The sequence below is a fragment of the Sturnus vulgaris genome, chromosome 9, assembly GCF_052056855.1.
Source record: "Sturnus vulgaris isolate bStuVul1 chromosome 9, bStuVul1.hap1, whole genome shotgun sequence".
Lineage (NCBI taxonomy): Eukaryota > Metazoa > Chordata > Aves > Passeriformes > Sturnidae > Sturnus > Sturnus vulgaris.
The window spans coordinates 28,552,327-28,572,090 of NC_142251.1; the positions used below are offsets into that span (position 1 = coordinate 28,552,327).

The 19,764-nt window shown below is 52.1% G+C and overlaps 1 protein-coding gene across 1 annotated transcript in view; it reads left to right on the forward strand.

Annotated features, from left to right (window-relative positions):
- LMX1A (LIM homeobox transcription factor 1 alpha) overlaps positions 1-11,093 on the forward strand; it is a 41,047-nt gene extending 29,954 nt beyond the window's left edge. Inside the window, 7 exon segments of the mRNA XM_014874816.2 lie at positions 4,773-4,816; positions 4,819-5,004; positions 9,442-9,611; positions 9,764-9,841; positions 9,952-10,021; positions 10,155-10,328; positions 10,933-11,093. Coding sequence (XP_014730302.2) covers positions 4,773-4,816; positions 4,819-5,004; positions 9,442-9,611; positions 9,764-9,841; positions 9,952-10,021; positions 10,155-10,328; positions 10,933-11,093 — 883 coding nt within the window.
- Positions 11,094-19,764: the final 8,671 nt, after the last annotated feature.

Here is a 19,764-nt window from a genome sequence, read left to right on the forward strand (position 1 = left end):
AGTTTCCCTCTGCTTCCCTCTGTGCTTCCCATCCCCAGGATGTGCCAGCCTGCTCTCCACAGCTCTGAGATGGACTCAGCTCTTTCCAAACCGTTCCCAGGGTCTCAGCACCCCTCCTGCCAGGGCCAAGGATCCACGTGGTGCCCCATGGCTGCAGCTGGGGGATACCCTCACTGTCACCACCCTCCTTCCTGCTTGGCCATGGTCCATGCCCTCTGCCTCCTCCTTTAGCTCCACGAGGGCTGGAGCAGGGACAGGGTGACATGAACCCAGGGCAGTGGCTCATTCCCAAGCCATGGGTGCAAGTGGCATTTTTCCACTGCCAGCCTCTCAAGGACCCGGTGATGATGTCCCCCCTTGCAGCGAGTGGCAGTGAGTGAGAAGATGACCAAGTGCCAAGACAACTCAATCCGGTGTCCTCACTCCCTGTGGCTCATTGCTGGCACTCACTGCCAGCCCCTTGGGCTGTGTGTGGCCCTTGGCTCATCCCCACACCAGGGTCATGGCCTTGGTGGGATTCATCATTTGGAGATGGCTCTGAGTGGCCAGACTGGAGCTGCTAGATGGGTTGGTCAGGCTGTGCTCAGGCTCCTCCTGAGCCGTGATGAGGAAGAACATGGGATGAGTTGGGCACAGGTGTGTTGCAGCATCCCAATGGGGGCCACTCAGGGGCTGCCCCTGCCCCTCTCACCACATCCCTGGTGCAGGCAGGGAGGGGAGCAGAGCTGCCTCACCTTCCCCAGCCCGAAGCAGCGGTTGAGGTTTGTCCGTCACGATTTAATATCGGCGTGCCTGCCGCGGGAGGCTCGGCGGGGCCGCCTTTGTATGCGGCGCACGCAGACAGACAGACAGCAGCCGGGAAGCGCCCGTCAATCACGGCCCCTTTCAGCCTGACCCCTCCGGAGGAAAAGGGGGAAACGGGCCCTGGTGGCTCCGCTGGGAATCCACGGCTGCACCCCGGCCATCGGGAAGGGACACGGGGCGCAGCATCCCAAAGGTGGCTCTGGCCCTGTGTCGATATTTTTAGGTTTTGGTGATGGGAAATGCCGAAGGAGAGATCTGGGATGTTTGTTGGGAAGGAGGAATGGCATGGAGAAGCGGGGCTGCATCCTGGGGATATGCCTCGTGCCGCCAGAAATGTTGTGCTTTTGGAAGTGCCCAAAGATTTTGCTTCAAGATTTTCGTGAAAGCCACCACCAGTCCCTTTCGGCTTCAAAACTGCAGATTGTCATTTCAAGAGAGATCTAAACTTAAAAAAAAAAAAAAAAGAGGGGGGAAATTAATCAAGAACAGGAATATTTTTAAGATCAGACAGGAAAGGCTGCATGTATTGATAAAAATTGCTCAATCACTATCTTTTTGTTCCTCCTAACTTGAGTGTGTTGGTTTTATTTAGAAATACCCACTGTCAGTGCATCAGTGAGGTGTTTACTGAGCTGCTGGTGACAGCCTGGTTTTCCATCAAGCGTCCCAATGCTGAGCAGGTCTCCCTGTCTGGTGCCCTGGCCAGCTTCTCATCTGCCTAAACAAACCCAGTGCTGCCAGTCAGGCTTGACTTAGCTTTGGTACCACAGGTTATGGAGAGAGAAAAAAAGCCCCACTGTGACCTAAAGAATCCCTAAGATGCCATAAGTGAAGCAGGAGAGAGCTGAAGGTCCTGGAGATGGAGGAAAACCTCTCTGGATCCAGGCTGGAGTGTCTCACTCAGGCTAAAATGTTAAATTGTTAGAGCTGGTGCTGCAAGAGAATCTTCCTTCAGCCCCATTTCAGGCTGAGCAGGGGAGTTCCAGCTGGGTTATCTGTGCAGGTTGTACCCTTTGTGGGGTTATCCCCGAAGGGCAGCATCCATATGTGGGGTTATCCATGTGTGGAATTATCCATGCAAGCTCTTATTTTCCAGTCCCTGTAGAGTAGCTGGCACAGTCTGGGTCTCAAGGGAGTTGTGACACCAAGACTCTTTGGTCTCTGTCCATTACTACCTGTGGCAGATTGTGGTTTTTCTGCCTGTGACCTTTTAGTGCCTGAGGTCCCCGTTTATTGTGTGTTTATAAGAAGCTCTTTGTGGTTTCACACTGTGGAAGAGGTTTTATGGGGATTTCTCTGCAGCTCACGTTGCCCAGGGATGGGGGAGTTCTGCACTGGGCAGTGAAGGACACCTGGACTGAACGACATCCCTCAGTGGGAGCTGCTTTGGGAATAAACTCATTTATTCAGCGACCTAAAAGTAGCTTTAAGTGTCTGATATCAGGCAGCCACTTACCTAAATCTTACACCTTGCTGCTGTACAGCACGCTTTGGGCTTGGAAACATCCACTGCTGGGTTGGTGCTGCTGTGCCTGGTTGGCAAAGGTTTGTGGCTCTCTAATAAGTGCCTTGGAAACAAATTTTGGGCACATTTATTCCTGGAGATTAGATGGCAGCAATGGAATATTTTATCAATATTTTATTACTGAGAGCAGTTGGTAATCCCAACAGGTAGGGCTTAAACATCATTTAAACGGTATGAGAATGTGTTGCCAGATGAATACAAATAGCCTCCACTTTGACATAAAAGAGACATAATTAAAGATGAAGTGACTACAGAAATATTAACAGTGTATGTGTGAGCTGGAACAAGAAAAATAATGACCCTTTCAAGGGAATACACATCCCTCTCTTCCCAGGGCAGTCATAGGGCTGTTGGAAATACATCTTAGGGGACAGGCAGTTGTAGGTAAACTTGGGGAATTAAAGCTGAATGTAGAAAAATAAAAGCTACTAATGGCAATATGTAGAATTATAAGCTCCCTAACCTCTACATTTTATTTGATGATTTCCCACTTCCTGTGGTGATGACAGTGTTTTATGAAAGCTTTATAGCATCCTTTTCCTACTTCTTTGGGAATGACACCTTTTGCTGAGTGTGCCCAGGATTTGGCTGGCATGGGGAGAGTGTTGTACCAGACCCTCGTGCTTGCCAGCACTGTGTGGGGAAAACCTGGGAGGGAGCAGGCCCTTTTTCAACTGATTCCCATTTTCTGATGGTTTTCCCCTGAGGGTTTTGCATATATCTGGTCCTCTGCTTGTCAGAACGGGGCTGATTCAGCACATTTCCTATGTGGGATTTTGTAACAAAAATAAAATAAAATAAAATAAAGGATTGAAAGCTCGGAGGTAACCTCTGCAGGATGTGTGCTGACTTTTGACTTCTCTTTTTGGGCCAAAGTCACCAAGACAGGGGAATAATAATGTCCAGTTCCCACAGATATTTCAGACACAACTGGGTAAACAGTGTTTTTTTTTTCTATATGATGTCCAAGCCAAGAACTCAAATATCTGGGTGTGGCAAAGAGGTTCTGGTTTGATACCTTCAAACATCTCTGTTGGTCATCCCAGTTACTGAAAATATCTGGCCCTAAGGTTAATTCCAGGTGCCTCCAAGTCCTCTGATGCTGCCACCTCTGCTCTTCTCACCTCAGTTCCCCCCAGCTGTAAATCATTGATCATTCTCAGTAAGGACATTTAAAGTCAGAGAGAGAAAAGCTCTGTTCCAACCTAAAGTGTTATTGCTGCTGTTATTATTATTGGCTTTTAAGTCTAAAGCCAGAGTCTGGAAACCTGGGAACGGTTTAATTAGGGATGCCTCAAACGCTGTCACGTCAATGTCAAGGAACAAGCTGAGCTTTTTCTTTTCCTTTTGACACATCAAGTCTTCAGTCTGGCACTGGCCTTAACCCTAAATCTGCTGTCTTGGAGAATTTTGTGATATATTAGACATTCCTGATGTGTTTGCAAGTGGGATGGGGTGGTTTGTGGGTGAGGGAGGGTGGGGGTGCTTTCTGCAGGTGGTTGTGGAGAGGCACAGAGGACCCCACTGCTGTCTCCAGCATCTCCTTGGGTCGAGGCATGAGCTGGAGGGAGGTGACACGTGGAGTTGGTTTGATAAAACCCATGTGAAGTGGTGCTGTCTTGTGGCAGTGGTACCTGGGCTGTTGGGTTTGATACCTTTTTTTTTTCACCTGGAGCATCTGCATGTTGGGGTCTTCTTCAGTTGACCACATTCATGTAAGCCCCAAAACTTCTAAAGTCCACCCAAAAGCAACATCTCCCCACTGGCACTGAGTGAGTTTGTGTCACTGTTGAGGCCAGGCACGACATAGGAATAGACACACTACGTTTCAGAAGGCAAATATCTCATTTATTACAACAGCTGGCTGTCCTTTATACCCTCTACAGTTTACACTTTATTCATTGGTTACAGTAAATCAACATAACGTTGATTGGTGTAAAACCATCTACACCTCTCTTTTTCACAAAACTTTTCTGTAAATACTTTTCCCAGCTGTAGGTTTTTTCTTTCCCACTGATCTCTTCTCTTCTCTTCTCTTCTCTTCTCTTCTCTTCTCTTCTCTTCTCTTCTCTTCTCTTCTCTTCTCTTCTCTTCTCTTCTCTTCTCTTCTCTTCTCTTCTCTTCTCTTCTCTTCTCTTCTCTTCTCTTCTCTTCTCTTCTCTTCACTTCCCGTTTCCAGGCCAATGGCCTTGATAAGATTCCTTTCAGAAATAACCCTTATTCATTAACCCTCATTAACACACAGCTCAACAGTAAGCCTCTCCACAAGTGTGCCCGTCCCCTGTCGCTGTGGGCTGCCAGCGCCGTTGTCCCCAGCCCCTCAACCCACGCGCCAAGGAGGTGACAGAGCGACTCCGTGCTGGTGGCCCGTGTCCCCAGCACGGGTCCCTTGTCCCGCCAGCTGTGGATGTCACAGCAGGCTGTCCTGTCGCTTGTCCTGCAGGCTGTTCGCAGTGAAGTGCGCGGGCTGCCTGGAGGCCATCGCGCCAGCGAGCTGGTGATGCGCGCCCAGAAGAGCGTCTACCACCTGCACTGCTTCTGCTGCTGCGTCTGCGAGCGGCGCCTGCAGAAGGGCGACGAGTTCGTGCTCAAGGAGGGCCAGCTCCTCTGTAAGGGCGACTACGAGAAGGAGCGGGAGCTGCTGAGCTTGGTGAGCCCGGCTCTGTCGGATTCTGGTAAGGGGCCGCCCGCGCCCGGCGTCTCCCTGGCTGGTCCCGCTCCGAGGCCCCTGGGGGGGTCTGGAGGTGAGGTTTGGGCTCGCTGTCCTGAACTTCTGCCCTTTGGTCTGAGGGGACAAGCTCTGTAAGCACCATTGGGTCCTCCAGCAGGTCTGTGCCAGCTCAGTGGTGAGGGCTTGAGTGAGGGGCTGCAGGGCTGGAGGATGCTCTGTGGACCATCTCACCCCGTAAGGCTCACTAATGTAGGGGTTTGTGCTCCTGGCCCGTGCAGCTTCCCCAGATGTGGGAGGGAGAGCTGGCCACTGACTACCTTGGGCTAAACCTTTGTCCCTCCCCTGTGCCTCACTATCCCTGCCTGGGACTCTGGAAGAGCTGAGAACAAAAGGTGAGCTGCTTCTGCTGTAGTCACCCCTTTTAATAACAAGGGGAAACTGAGGCACGGAGCTGAAGCACGAGTTGGCAGCAGGGAGTCTGCAAACCTTATGTCCCCAGCAGCTTCTGAGGCAGGTGATGGCCAGAACCAGCCTGGTGACACTGCTGGGGCACTGCAGAGCTGAGAGGGGCTGCAGGAGAGGTGGCAGAGGTTAGGTAGCCCGGAGCATCAGACCAGCATTCAAATATGTTATCTACAGTCAGTGCAAATTAAACCCAAATGTTTCCCAGGAAGTCAAATTTAGTAAGAAAGCCCAGCACTGGGGACTGGGAAAGTGGAAATAATCTGATGATCTGCTAGCCGAAATCCTCGTGATTACACCAACCTCACAGAGCCCTGCTCCTCACCAGTCTCTCAGTTCCCCTTGAAATCCCTCCCTGGGGAAAGTGTGCTTTGTGGAGGGAAAGGATTTACCTTTGAAATTCTCTGCTCTGGAAAGGGCTGTCAGCAGCTGTGGGGCTGTCTTTTCCCTGCTGGAGCAGAAGTAGAAATCAAGATTAGGAGTGTGTTGTTAAGGTGTGAATCATGGGCACAACAAAGCCTGGTGCTCCCTGTCACTTGAGCGCTGTAGCTGGGAGAAGATTCGTGAAGGGATGGGGATGGTTTTTGTAGATGTGAAGGAAAAATTGCCCTGAACTTGTGTTTCTCTTTAACATTGTGCTCCTCTGCAGCGAAATCCCATCTAGTCTTGCAGCACTGCCTGTGTGGGTTCTGTGTGAGCTCTGCAACCCTGCTTGCTCAGGACAAAAAGTCCTTGCAATTAACGGTGGTAATGTTTGAAAATCAGAGTGAATCCATGGGAGGAGGTGGCTGGGGGGAGCTGGTGAGTGATGGTGCAGTGCTGGAGGGGCAGGAGTGCAGGGGGATCCAGCACATTGGCACTGGCTCTTCCCTTAGCCCTGGGAAAGTCCTTAACTGATTGAAGAATTACTATTTTTTCCTCTGGGATATACAAACCCTTTTCAGTTAAAATAGGAGCCAATGAGGAGATGTCATGCAGAAGAGAAAGCAAATCAGCCACAATGGTTTGGGTTTGTTCCTAGTGGGGGAAAAGGGCAGTTGGGGAAAGGCTGGGGAGCTTTTCCTCCCCAGTGGCTCATCAGCCTGTGGTCCAGCCCTGCTGCCAGCAGCCCCGGCCAAACCAAGAGTTTCAGCTTAGCAAAAACCTCCAGGGGAAAGACTTATTTTGGTGGAAACTCCAGCTGAGACCTGAGGGATGTGAAGGGCCAGTGTGGGAGTCAAAAGGGCAAGGCAACCCCTTGGCTGAAGAGAAACCTAACCCAAAGCCCCTGACTTGGCCTGGCAGCCTCTGACCGGGGGGTCCCTGCCCTTCCCATCTCCCCGCAGACCCCAGAGCTTGGCCCCACCACCATCCCTGTCTGCTTTTGGTGGCGACCAGCTTTGCCTAGGGACAGTGACACAGCAGGGACCAGCCCAGGTACACATCCCTCGGTGCGTGGTGGCTTCTCCCCCTCCTGCTGCATCCCCCCAGACCCCGCTGCCATGCCGGGAGGTGCAGAGTGGTGTCCCCTGTCCCCACCACGCCCGGATGCCCTTCACCAGCAGCATGTGATGAGCTCCTCCAGCCTCTCCCCTGTCCCCCCCTGGCTGCTTTGAAGCCCCCCACCCTCTCTCCCTCCCTCCCCCCGGCCGCACACCAAGGGCCACTTTATGAGAAAGCGCAGATAAAAAGCGAGCCATATGTTGTCTGTAATCTCCCAAACCCTCGCTTCAATTACTGCCTCCCCCGAGCCTCCGCCGCCCAGCCTAAGTAAACAAGCCCCTCTGAAAGAGGACCCTGCTTTCCAATTAAAAGCGTCCTAACGTTTCTCCTCTCCCTAAATCCTCCTGAGCGAGGAATGTCCTGGCCCCGGCGGCGGGATGTGGGCTCGGCAGGTCGGACCGAGGGCACGCCGCACAATATCCATCCTTCCCAGGTGACGTCAGGGGCAGCCCCAGACACTCATTAATTTCTCCCCCCTCCTCAAGTGGGGAAAGGCTTGAAAGGGAGAGTTAATTAAAAGTAATACCCCGCCAAATCCGGCTTCACTTTTCCTTCTTTCCCTTTGACACTGGGAGGGATTTGGGGAGCAGGTGTTGGCGGGGGGAGGGCTTGGAGAGGCTGCTCCGAGCGGGTTTTCCCCCTTGGAAAGTGGGTTTTGAGCATCATGGACTTGATGGAGCCCAAGAGCCTGTGGCTCTGCCGTGCTGGGCTCTGCCCTTCCTGGGCTGGAGGGGAGCGGGGTGCTGACCTCATGCTTGGGTTCAGGCACCAGTTGACATTCCTTCTCCCACGATTTGTCAAAGTCTCTACCTCTCCATCAAAATGAAACTCTTCCAGCATTCAGAAAGCCGGGAGCTTGGCAGAGCAGGGACCTGGCACTGAGAAGGAGGCAGCAGCAGCCACTGCTCAGCCCCGTCAGCCATCAGAGGCTCCACAGCTTGGGAGTGACTGCCCTCGCTGGAGTTCTCCTCACACCTACCCCCTTGTGGCTTCCCTTGGGCTGGAACTTGCAAGGAAACAGCAGTTTGTCTTGCCTGCTGGTGTGGGAATGCCATGGATGTACCATAAGAAAGGAGCTTGAGGAGCAGCAAGGCTCTGATTCCTGGGAGCCAGACCCAGCTCCTGGCTGTTTTGAAGAGCTCTCCCTGTCCCATCCCTCCCAGCCTGCTAACAGGGAAGGTCTCTGTGTTGGCTGGAACCCAGGAGAGAGCTCAGTAGTGTGGAGAGGAGAGGTAAGTGGTGCCTGAGAACATTCTTGCTGCTCCACTGGGATCTCTGCCTCCCTTGCCCTGGAGATCTGCTCTCGTCTTTCCTCATTCTCCCCTGGGCTGGCATTTTGAAACTTTTCCGGTGTGTTTGATCCATCATTATCTCTTGCTATGGGGTTTGACCTGGCCTGTTTTCACCGTGAATTACCGTGAGCCAGGCTCATACTCCCTGGTGCATCCCCATCTCCCAGAGCCACGGCAGCCCTGGGATGGCTTTGGGCCAAGCTCAGCCTTGCAGAGCCCGCATCCGTATCAAACCAGCACCTCCTCTCCATTATCCATTCCCAGATGAACAGTGCAGGAACTTTCTGGGAAAGGCTGTAAGTGATTTTGTAGCTGGCCAGAGGGAAGGTGCTGTCAAACCCACAGGGGCTGGGCAGGCAAGGCCATCAGCAGTGGAGATGCAGTAAATGGGGAGAGCTGGGAAAAGGCAGTGTCCACTTTCCCGGAGCAGTTCCTGCCCAAAGGCTCCATGCCCTGAGTGGTGGAGAGCAGCAGGGAGATGCACCCCAGTGCCTGGGAATGCAGTGGAGCAGCACATCACAGTGAGTACCACAGGGGTGAAGGCTGAAGGACGCTTTAGTTTAAAACGCCACAAAAATAAGGAAATAACAGGCAGAAAGGTGCCCCTTATCTGTATGAATAAAAGTCTGTGCTCTAGAGGGAGTTGTCCTCCATGGCAGAGCAGATCAGGAGGTGTTTGTGAGGGGTTCTTGGCTAACGTTGCCCTCTCTGAACATCTCTGCTCAGCCATCACCCTGACCTCCCCAGCCTGGTCTGCCTGGGCAGAAGGACCCAATCTCTGTCCCCACCCGGGCTGGGGGACAGCCCCAGGGCACAGTGGTCCTTGATGACTGCTGGCCCCTCATGTGTGTCTCTGTCCAGATGTGTCCCCAGCTGTGGCCTGGCTGGAAATTGCTGTGAGGCAGGCAGAGATCTGGCTCTGGTGGAGGGAAAATCAGCTGTCCCAGGGTTTCACATTGCAGCTGCTCAGACTGTGGGGGAAAAGAAGAACCAAAAGTACATCTGCTGGCTGAGCAGTCACAGACTTCAAGTGGCAGTATCTCTGAGCTGTCATGGGGCAGGCAGTCCCAAACCTCATCTTCCCACACATACTCAGAACAAGATCCTCACCAACACCAGCTTGTTTTAAATCTCTCCGGTTATTTTGACCATGGTGTGTGCTGCCTGTTGTCTGTAAAGCACTTGCTTTTTTTTTTCGTCCTCAGGCAAAAGCGATGATGAGGACAGCATCTGCAAGTTGGGCCAGGCCTCGGGGAAGGGCGCTGAGGATGGGAAGGATCACAAGCGGCCCAAGAGGCCCCGGACCATCCTGACCACGCAGCAGCGGAGGGCGTTCAAGGCATCGTTTGAGGTCTCCTCCAAGCCCTGCAGGAAGGTATGGGAGAAGGGCCCATGCCCAGCTGCCTCCAGCTCTTGGGGGTGTCCTGGGTGCTGAGCACGGACGTGGCCTGGCTGATCTGAGCCTTCTAAAGTGCCCCTGACGAGCTGAGTGGGCTGAGGGACGCCGCTGTCACCCTTCTCTCCCAGGTGCGGGAGACGCTGGCGGCAGAGACGGGGCTGAGTGTCCGTGTGGTGCAGGTCTGGTTCCAGAACCAGCGAGCCAAGGTGGGTTCAATGGTGCCAGCATCCACTGCTGGGGCTCCCTCCCGCCTGGCTTTGGCCAGGGGATGATTTCATTCTGGTTTTTCTGTTTTTCCCCCTTTCTTCTCTCCCAGATGAAGAAGCTCGCCAGGAGGCAGCAGCAGCAGCAGCAGGACCAGCAGAACACACAGCGCCTGAGCTCAGGTACCCCCCTCCCCATTCGGCTTTCCCCATTTCCCAACCCTCTCCAGGCTTCCCAGCGGAGCTCCACCACCCAAAAAAAAAAAAAAGAAAAGCAGCAGCAAGGACTTGATCTTATCTCGACCTTCTCTTGCAGCCCAGACAAACGGAGGCGGGGGCAGCGCGGGGCTGGAGGGGATGCTGAACCCTTACACCGCCCTGCCCCCGCCCCAGCAGCTGCTGGGCATGGAGCAAAGTGTCTACGGCTCCGACCCTTTCCGGCAAGGGCTCACCCCGCCCCAGATGCCCGGAGACCACATGCACCCCTACGGTAGGGCTCTGGGGATGCTCCCTCTGCTTTCTCCCCTTCCAAGAAATGCTGGGTTGTGGTGGGGTCCTCTCACCCCTAAATCCCTCATGCTACTGATGCCTTTTTTGGGCTTAGCTAGAAACGGAGGACAGACAAAAGGATGGATAAAAAAGTTAAAAGTGGGTATATTTAATGAAGGGTCTTCAGGTACATTAAGGGAAGACGAAGCCTCCCCAAGGGGCTACACGCAAAATGGACAATGGTCACGAGTTTTTCAGATAAAAGTTTGGTCCGTTTACATATCAGGGGTTAATCATCCAATTAGAGTTTCTGGTAATGAAGTCATTTACCCCCAGTTTGCTACCCCCAATTCACTTTTGTTGATACTTTTCAGGGCCTGAGGCAGTAGGATGTCCTTGAGTTTCAGGGCTAGAGAGATCGTTTTGTCTGAATAAAATGTGAAGAGAGTTAACTGAGACTCTACATGGAGTTTGGAGTTACACGCTAATGATGTACAGGATTTGAAAAACAGGAAAGCTGGAATCCTAAGGCATCACTACAAAAACTGGGGTACCAGGCACTGTCAAAATGCTGAACCCCTTCTGTGCCTTCCTTGCTTCCCAAGGTGCTGAGCCCCTCTTCCACGACCTGGACAGCGACGATACCTCACTGAGCAACCTGGGGGACTGCTTCCTCGGCACAGCAGACGCAGGGCCGCTCCAGGCACGAGTGGGAAACCCCATCGACCACCTGTACTCCATGCAGAACTCCTACTTCACCTCCTGAGCGCAGCGTGGTCCCCCCAGGAGGGGCTGCGGAGCTCCCAGGGCTGGGAGGGAGGGAGGGAGGGGAGCGACGCTGCCGGGATGCCGTCAAATAATGTTGTAGCTTGGGATTCCCAAGGAGCGAGTTAAGTTATGGGTTGCATAGTTTCATGTTTCTCTTAGGAGCCTAGGATTAAGGACAGGAGAGGTTTTTGCAGCTGGCTGGTGGATTTTCAAATTTCAAAACGGGGACACGAGTTTCTCCGTTCGGCAGGGGGAGGGGGGTTCTCCTGTAGGAGCATCCCAGAGCTATGTCCCACCTCTAGAAAGAGCAAACTGCCCGTCTTCATGGGGAAAGCCTGCAGCACCAGCTGGGCTTTGAAATTTGAAAAGCTGACAACGCTCTGGGGAAGGAAACGGGAGGGGAAAACGTCGCTGCAGAGTTTGGATTTTTTCCCCCTCTGTTCCCTCAACTGGTTTGAGTGCCCGCTGCTTAAACGTAGGGACTTTTAAGATAGATGTTCCCATGCGAATATAGAAAGCTAGAAACCCCTAACATTGTCCCTGTCCCCGAGGACGGGGCTGTGTGTGTGGATGTGTGTGTGTGTGGGCAGAGCCGTGTGGCTGGGAGTGCTGCACGGCCACGCCTGCCAGATTGTATCAACAAAAAAAAAGTTTATTTCTAAGTCTATCAGAAATTTACTGTACAGCAAAAGTAACTTTATTTTCAGTGTGAACCATATTTAAGGAAATACTCAATGCACTTAAGTTATAAGAGGAAATAATTTTACTTTTTATAAACGTTATGTTTCGGTTGCAAAAGCCCAGTGGCAGGGAAGGAACATCGGTTCATTTCAGGCGATAGGTTTGAGTTTTGGGGTTGGTTATTTTCGGTGTTCTCAGGTTGCCCCACTGGTTTCGAGGTGCAGTTGAAACACAAAGCAGAGCTGGGTGCAGAAATCTGCTTTTTGCCAGCAGATGGATGGGGGCAGCGTGGTGGCCAGCTCCTGTCCCCACTGCTGGACGTGTCCTGGAGCTCGGTGTGGGCTGGACACGCTGGAGCTGGTGGACATCCCAGCCCACCAGGGCTCAGCCATGCTTCCCCACATCACTTTTCCTTCCTCAGCAGGGCCCAGCCTGCCTCCACCAGTGACCCCATCCCATAAAATCCTCAAATCTGGGTGCTAGGCCGGTGTGAGCTGGTGTCCTGGCACTGGGAAACACTGCAGCCCACGTCCCCACCCCTCAGGGGAAGCAGGGACAGCCCTGCCTGCTTCGGCTTCATCCCTGCCAGCCCCCTGGGAAAACCTGGGGAAAGTTCTCCTTGGGGTCGAGCCTTCAGCTGGCCCTCACCTCACACCCCCACTCTCGTTTTCCATGCGTTGTGTCCTTTTGTGCTGCTGTTCACAAGCGGTGTAAGCGACAGCCCCTAAAGACGTGCAGGTGACTGTGAGGCTCCAAACACTGGCTGGTCACCCCTGTCCGGTGTGACACTGAATGTAGCAGGGTCTGGGGGTGGCTGACCCGGCAGGAGATGCTGGCAGCACTGTCAGAAATCACGCACCGAGATGAAATTTAAAAGACAAAACAAACAAACAAACAAACTCTGTTAAAGAAAAAAAAAGGAAAAAAAAAAAAGGCGTGGTCTTTTCTTGTGTGGTTGTGTTTTCTTGACTGGGAGAGAAAAGGGTTTGAGTCATCTCCAAAGGCAGCAAGGTCTTGGGTAGGGTGTAATGAGAAGTTTTTGCTTAATGGGTTAATTTCAAATTAATGGGTTAATTTTAAATTAATGGGTTTTCGATATCAAATATTCACAGAATCACAGACCCCATCACAGTGAGGGTTGGAAGGGACTTTAAAAATCATCCAGCTCCAGCCCCCTGTCTTGGGCAGGGACACCTTCCACTATCCCAGGTTGCTCCAAGCCCCATCCAGGCAGACCTTCCAGGGGTGGGGCATCCACAGCCTCTTTGGGCAACCTGTGCTAGGGCCTCATCATATTCTGTGGTCTGGGACTAAACTGGCCCTTGGAGAGTCCTGTGTGGCCAACAGGCAGAGACTGGAGGGTCTGGAAGGTGGGACAGCTGTCCCTGGCTCCCACCCAAGGTGGCAGAGAGGGGCTGGCTGGGGGTCTTCACCAAATTTCACCTGGACTAGCATTTCATGGACCCCAGCCCTCCGTGTTGGGACCATGAGCAACTCCATGTTAGGACTGCCTTAAAGGTATGGGTGGGTGTTTCCCAAAAGGAATTGCTCCTATCACATCTTCCAGACACAGAGAGGTTCCACAAATATGCCAGCAAATGGGGATCCACAGCTCATTTTCTGAGTTGTTCAAAACAAGGTGTGCTCCTTCCTGCCCATCATCAGTCCCTGCTCTGCAGCTCCTGTGCTAGAAAATGTTTTCTAAGTCCACCCTGCCAAAAAAAAATTCTAAAATGGAGTGACTGTGAGAAGAAAATTAGTCATTTTTATTTCCAAGTTGTAAAATAAAGAGCAGTCCAAGAGCAGCCTGGATTGCCTGGGTTGGTTTGAGGTTTTGCTCTGTTTCAAGGCAGCAGCAGAGTAAAAAGGGTTGGACTTGTCTTGTGGTGGACAGGTTGGGGAAATTATGGCTTGAGGTTTCTCAAACACCGGGCTTGGTGGTCTTGGAGAAACACTTGGCTGGTGCTGTGTGGAAAAGAGGGCAGGAGCTGCTGTGGCCCACGAAACCAGCAGGATTTGTAGGATCAGCTCTAGGCAATGGCTGGGTTAACACCACCCAGGCTTGCAATGTAAAAATAGGTTTCCCTTGATGGTTATTAGAACTGCCTCAGAAATTCCTCTCACTTGGATACTTCTTAAAATGTCATGTTTAAATTTGTGGGGGTTTGTTATTAATATTTTAAAGATAAAAGGTTTGTCTTCCCCACCCACAGCTGTTTCCTGTTTGAAAAATGCTCAGGTGCATCAGTCTGGTTTTTCATCAGCCCAACTGCCAATTTACACTTTCTAAATTGCTTCCCTCAAATAAAAACCCTCATGTCATACAGACTGGTTGCCTACTTTTAAAATCTTGCAAAACCATAATGACACCCTGTAATAACAGTGTCTTGATGCAGATGTGGGTATAAGTATAAAATTATTATATAGAGTATGTAATTTTGGGAAACGATGAGAATTATGGATGAGGGCAGATTTTTTCCAGCAAAATCAGGAGAATTCATGGTTTTAAACCTGTTCTTCTGCCAGTTGGCCCCGTGCTCGACACAGGCCGAACATGAGCCCAGTTTGCAATCTTGCCATGGAGTAGCAGATGTGGGTCCTCCTGTCATCTGGATTTCATATCCTCCCGTTCCTTATTTCAGGGTGTGGATGGATGCTGCCAAAGCAGAACTGGCTGGGCCTTATCTTCTGCAGGTGATGGAGTCACTGCATGGCAGGTGACTCTTGTCAGGTGTCCCTTGGTTTGTCCCCCTGGGATGTCCTTCTGTGGGGCTGCTTTGCCATGCTCTCCTCCATGCCCGAGCCCACTCTCAGCTGGGGAGTGGCTCCCTGGGACAGATGATACCTTCTTGTCAAAGGCAGGAAGAAAAGAGCCAGGTCTGACATTAAAACAGGTTCCACCTTGCTCTCCAAGGCAAGGGCAATGCCAGGAACGGGCTGGGAGCTGACCTTTGTGTCTCCAGTGACTCCAAACAAAGCTGCTTCTGTTCAGGCACTGCTCGGTGGCCAAGGAGAGATCAAGCCAGAGATTACTTGTCAGTTGAGGACACTGATTAGATGATACTGATAGGCAGCCAGCTCTGAGTGATATTATGTTAATTAACTTGCTCTTTGTGAATGGACGGCTCAGGAGCTTGTGGCAGATGCAGCCCGGAGTGAAAATCAAAATGGCATTGGCCAATGCTGGCTGGGTTTGCAGCTGGGTATTTGAGTCTTGGTGGTGTTTTTAGGTATTTGTTGGAGAGTTATGGTGCACAGACATAGGAGCTGGAGCAAGCAGACTTCCTGGAAGGGTGTGACCTTGCTGTCTCCTAAAACCACCTCCAGGTGAAGGGCTGGAGCCTTGCCTTGCTCTGAGTGGCCTGGCTCAGCATGTAACTGCAGTCAGCAGAGTGTGCTGGCTTCTGCCAGGAGCTGGAGAGGGCCCAAATCCCAAGGAACTCATAGGCAGGGTCCTTTCCTGGAACTGGACATGAGAGGCAACAAACTCTGGGTTTGGTTGGGTTGGTTTTTTTGGTGGTGTTTTTGTTTTTGTTGTTGTTGTTTTGTGGGAAAATGACAAAGCTTTGGTTGTTCCTATCACCTTTCCAGAGTGAAATAATTTGCCAGATGTTTGATAACTACATTGACACTCTTCTAGGCACTAAATGTCACCCATCATTAGAAAACACTTGTCTTGTGACACATGATAGGGCTCAAACCACTGAGGACCAGTGCCTTGGCTTTATGGCAGGTCTGTGAGCAAGATCCCAGGTCCCAGGTAACACCAGCTGTCCAAAGCTGTTACTTGCATTTGCTAAGTCTTTTCTTCCACTACTGGTCATCTGCATGGAAAATTTATTTGAAAAAGGAACAAAACCCCTCTTTATAAAATAGTGAAGTCTTGCGATGAAAGGCAAGAAAAGGGTTAGAAACTTCTCAGGTGTAAAAAGGTGAAGAACAGCTTCTTATCTTGTTGGAGATCAGGCCAAATTCTCCTCTCCTCTAAGTGTTGGTCATGAAAAGGTTATCTTGTCAGCTGTAGACCTCCTAGACACCGATGGGGAGGCTGACATGTGCCTGCCTGATTGACACATCTGAGTTCACAGGCTGAGGACGGGCGTGTCCAACTGCAGACCATGTCAAAACACTGGGAGTGATCAAATACCGACAGCACTTTGGGTGAGGAGCAGCAGATTCCCACTGCCCCGGGCTCTGGGAGCTGCTGCTTCACAGGGGAGATCAGGTTTCTCCTCTGATGACCCCGAGAACAGGGGGCTCATTCAGAGGGATGGATGCCTGGTGGCTTGGATCACGGTCTTGGGGCAGGGTGAATCCGTGGCAGGAGGCAAATCCCTGTGGCACAGGGATGGGGAGCTGGTGGTGAACCCTACAGCCCCATCGATCTGGTGGCCTTGAGTGGGGTGAAGAACCCCAACCAAATGCTCCTACCCAATCCTATTCTGAGAGCCCAGACTGGTGCTCTGGAGAGCTGAGCTTTGGCATCTCAGCTCAGGGCTCTGAAACTGGCTGGCCCCCAGCAGTTCTGGCTCTCTTGCCTCTGTTCCTCGCAGTCCAGATGCAGTAATATCTGCTTGGGAGAGGAGGGGCTGTGCAGGGAGGTATCCACCAAGCCTTAGGCTTTTTCTGCACGTTCCCAAGAGCATCTGCGAGCAAACAAGTCTGTGCTCAACACGAGCTCGAAATAATATGCAAACATGGAGAGCCCTGAGGCTGAGCAAGAGAGAGCGAGGAGGAGAGGGGAAACAGTGAGCAGCTCTGCTCAAAGAGGCTGGGACTGCCTGGAAAATGCAGCATGAGATCATGGAACTGGAGATGCAGTGTAACACCTGTGCCTTGGGTGCCTGGTTTTGTTGTCCTGACAACCTCACACTGGTGTCCCAGGCTTGGAGGGTTTGGCTCTGCAGCCGAGTGCGTGGAGGTATTCGGGAAGTAACTAGAGAGCCCCTGAGGAGTTTGGGGAGAGGAGGCTGGTGAAACTCTTCCAAAAGGATTAGCTGGAGCCTGCCAGAAGCTATAACTGACTGTTGGCTGCTCTGTCTCCTCCTGGAGTAGGCGGAGGGGTGAGGAAGGAGCGGTGACATCCCTGCAGAAAACCTGGGGGCTGGGGCACATGGAGCCTCATCCCGTGGGGCCAAAACTGCTTTTTCAACAAAGGCTGGGGTGTCAGAGCTGGAGACAGGATGGGAAGCTCAGGCAGGACATGGTGGTTACAGGGCAGCGACAAATGTGGCAGAAATAAAAAAGGGGGTGTTAGCTGGGAGCGGGGTGGCTGGGGAAGATGAGGTGGTCACTTGCCTGTAAGACAAAAGGAGCAGCCCCACCAAGGCTGACTAGGAGGTCTAAGCAGGCCACCTGAACCACCTGAAAGCCTGTTTGGATCCTCGGATTAAGGCTGTGAAAAATGGGGCCAATTCTGAGCACCAGCTGGCTGAGCCTGGCCAGCCACCTGCAAACAGTGGCAAGGAAGGAGAGCAGCGTGGCTGGTGCTTGACCAGTGGCTTTCCCGTGTCAGGCTGGGCTACCTGGGAGTGTGGGATGGGGAAAGAGCAATGAATCCAGAGAAAAACATCAGTGAGTTTTTGGCAAGGAGCTGTAGCCACGAAGAAGCCCGAAGGCAGGTGCCATCCTCAAAAGCACTGCAGTGTGCTGGGCAGCAGTGGTGGGACCTGCAGCCCATTCCGTGCCCCAGCAATGGCTGTACAAATCATTGCTCTGCCTCTTTCCTGGGCTTTACAGTTCCCATCAATTAGAGCATAATCACTTCCTTCAGAAGGCTTTTAATTACGAGCAAGCTTATTCAAAATGATGAAATTGCCTCCTAATTGATTATTCCTGCAGCTCAACAGCTGTTTCCTTGACTTGCTTACTTTTTCCTTGCCTCGAAATAAAAATCTGCTGTTGATGTGACCAGCTCACCTCCAGCCAGGAGCTCGTGAGGAGCTCACAAATGTTTATGGCAGTGCTGGCTCTCGTGAAGGGATTGACAGAAGCGCCTGGTGGAGAGTTGTGTATCAGCCAGGCCTGGAGCTTCCCCGTGAAATACGAATAAGCAAAGGAGATGCTGCGTTTTCAGCCCTCCCCACCATGGCCTCAGAGCTGTGGCGTGCTGGGGGAGGAGGAGGACTCTTGTTTCATCCCAAAAGCCTGGGCCACCCGAGCTTAGGTGCTGCCTGACCGTGTGCACCCGCCAGCCCCTCCCGATAGCATCGGGGCCAGCACAGTAGGGGCTTTGTGCCCGCGGGGATCTGGTTTCTTGGGAGCAACCCTGCTCCTGGGGAAGACGATGACAACGTGCTGAGGCTTGGGAAAAGAAAGGGGGAAAAAAAAAAGACACTAACTTGTGGATTCCTCTGGGATTGTTTCAAGGTGCTTCCTTAGTAAGAAGTCAGTGAGCGTTCAGGACTTTATAGCAGATTACCTGGGCTGCATCTCCCTGCTGACATCTGTCATGACGTTTGAGTTTACTCAAACTTTCACCCAAGCACACACGTTCCGTTTCTAGCTGCTGTTTACAGGTCCCACTTTGCAAGGCAAGCAGTGTTTCTATTTTCTTTTCTTTCCCAGCAAATGTTTCCACCTTGCTTTTCTGCTCAGGCAAGGCTTATGCAACATCAGCTCCTTGCCAAAATAATTTGAGGGTTAAGTTTCTCTGGGTCTTGCATAAAGGGATGCTGAAGAGATTTATAAATCTGTCCTCTAGTTCCCTCCTGCTCTATGGGGAGTTTTCAGTGGGAGCACATCCCTTGCTGGACTGCTGGAATTGTGTTGTCACACCTGCAGGTGAGGTGTGAGGAAAGGGTTGTGGCTGCCCACCAGAGGGAATCACAAAGCCATGGCAGACCAGGCTTCCCAGGAGCTGGGCTGCTACTGAGCCCTTCTGGCCAACAGGTTTCTCTGTTGGAGGAGCCCCAGGAGTTTTGCTCAGCTCATTTGAGACCCACAAGTACATGTGGTGTGCTGGAGCACGGAGGAGATGTGTTACTGCTACTGCTCACTCTTTCTACTGGCTCCATACTGAGTATGCTATTATACTTATTGGATCTATTTGCCTCTGATCCAGGTGCTAAAAGTCCTTTAGTTTTCTTTTTAGCTAAAAGTCTTGCTCTCCAACTCTCTTTCAGCAGCAAGCCGTAGTGAATGTGAGACTGAGAAAACCTCTGGGGGGTCTCACTGAGAGTTTAACAGTGTGCAAAACTCTTCGTGTGAGCAAGTCTTGAGTTGCCCTAATAATAACTGTTCCTGGTGAGGTGTGGGATATTTCAGTGAGGGGCCAGGACTCTCAGCTAAAAGGCAAAAGTCTTAGGAGGTCCCTGGGAAACAGAGCAGCGAAAGACAGAGATGGTGATGAAACTTTGCCATCTGCTCCGTAGCAAACCTACTGCAGGGAATGTTAAGAGCAGTTCCAACACACACAAACTTGCCCCAGCAATGTTTGCAGTCCTGCTGGTGCAGGAACCCACTGGGGGTGGCATCTCAGCTGCTGGTCCCTAATGAAATCTTCAGTGCACCTGGAATCCTCACCTTTCTGCTGGAGAGCCATGGGAAGCTGCCCTTCAGTGCAGCCCTGTTCCTCTGAGCTGTGCTTTCGGTGTGGTTTGCACTGGTGGGTACCTGGTGTGACACCCCTGCAGCGGGCTGGCTGTCCCAGGAGACACCCCCCGAGCTGCTTTTCCAGGAGGCTGCACCTGCTTGTCCCATCTGTTAACATCCCTGGATTGGAGGGCACAAAGCACAGCTCTCCACAGGCCACCGGGATGGCACAGCCCAGACTGAGGGCTCTGCCATGCCCAGCTGACACAACGCTCCCCGAAACCGCAGCGATTCGAGGGCAAACTTCCCTCGTGGGCTGAGCGGATCCAGTTTCAGCGCTAATGGCTTTCCCAGGATTTGCAGATGTGAATTATTTGCATTCTTGACTCGGAGGTGAGCGCAGGTGCATCAGATGGTGGCCCTGAGCACCCCTCCGTGTGCTGTCCCCGCACAGA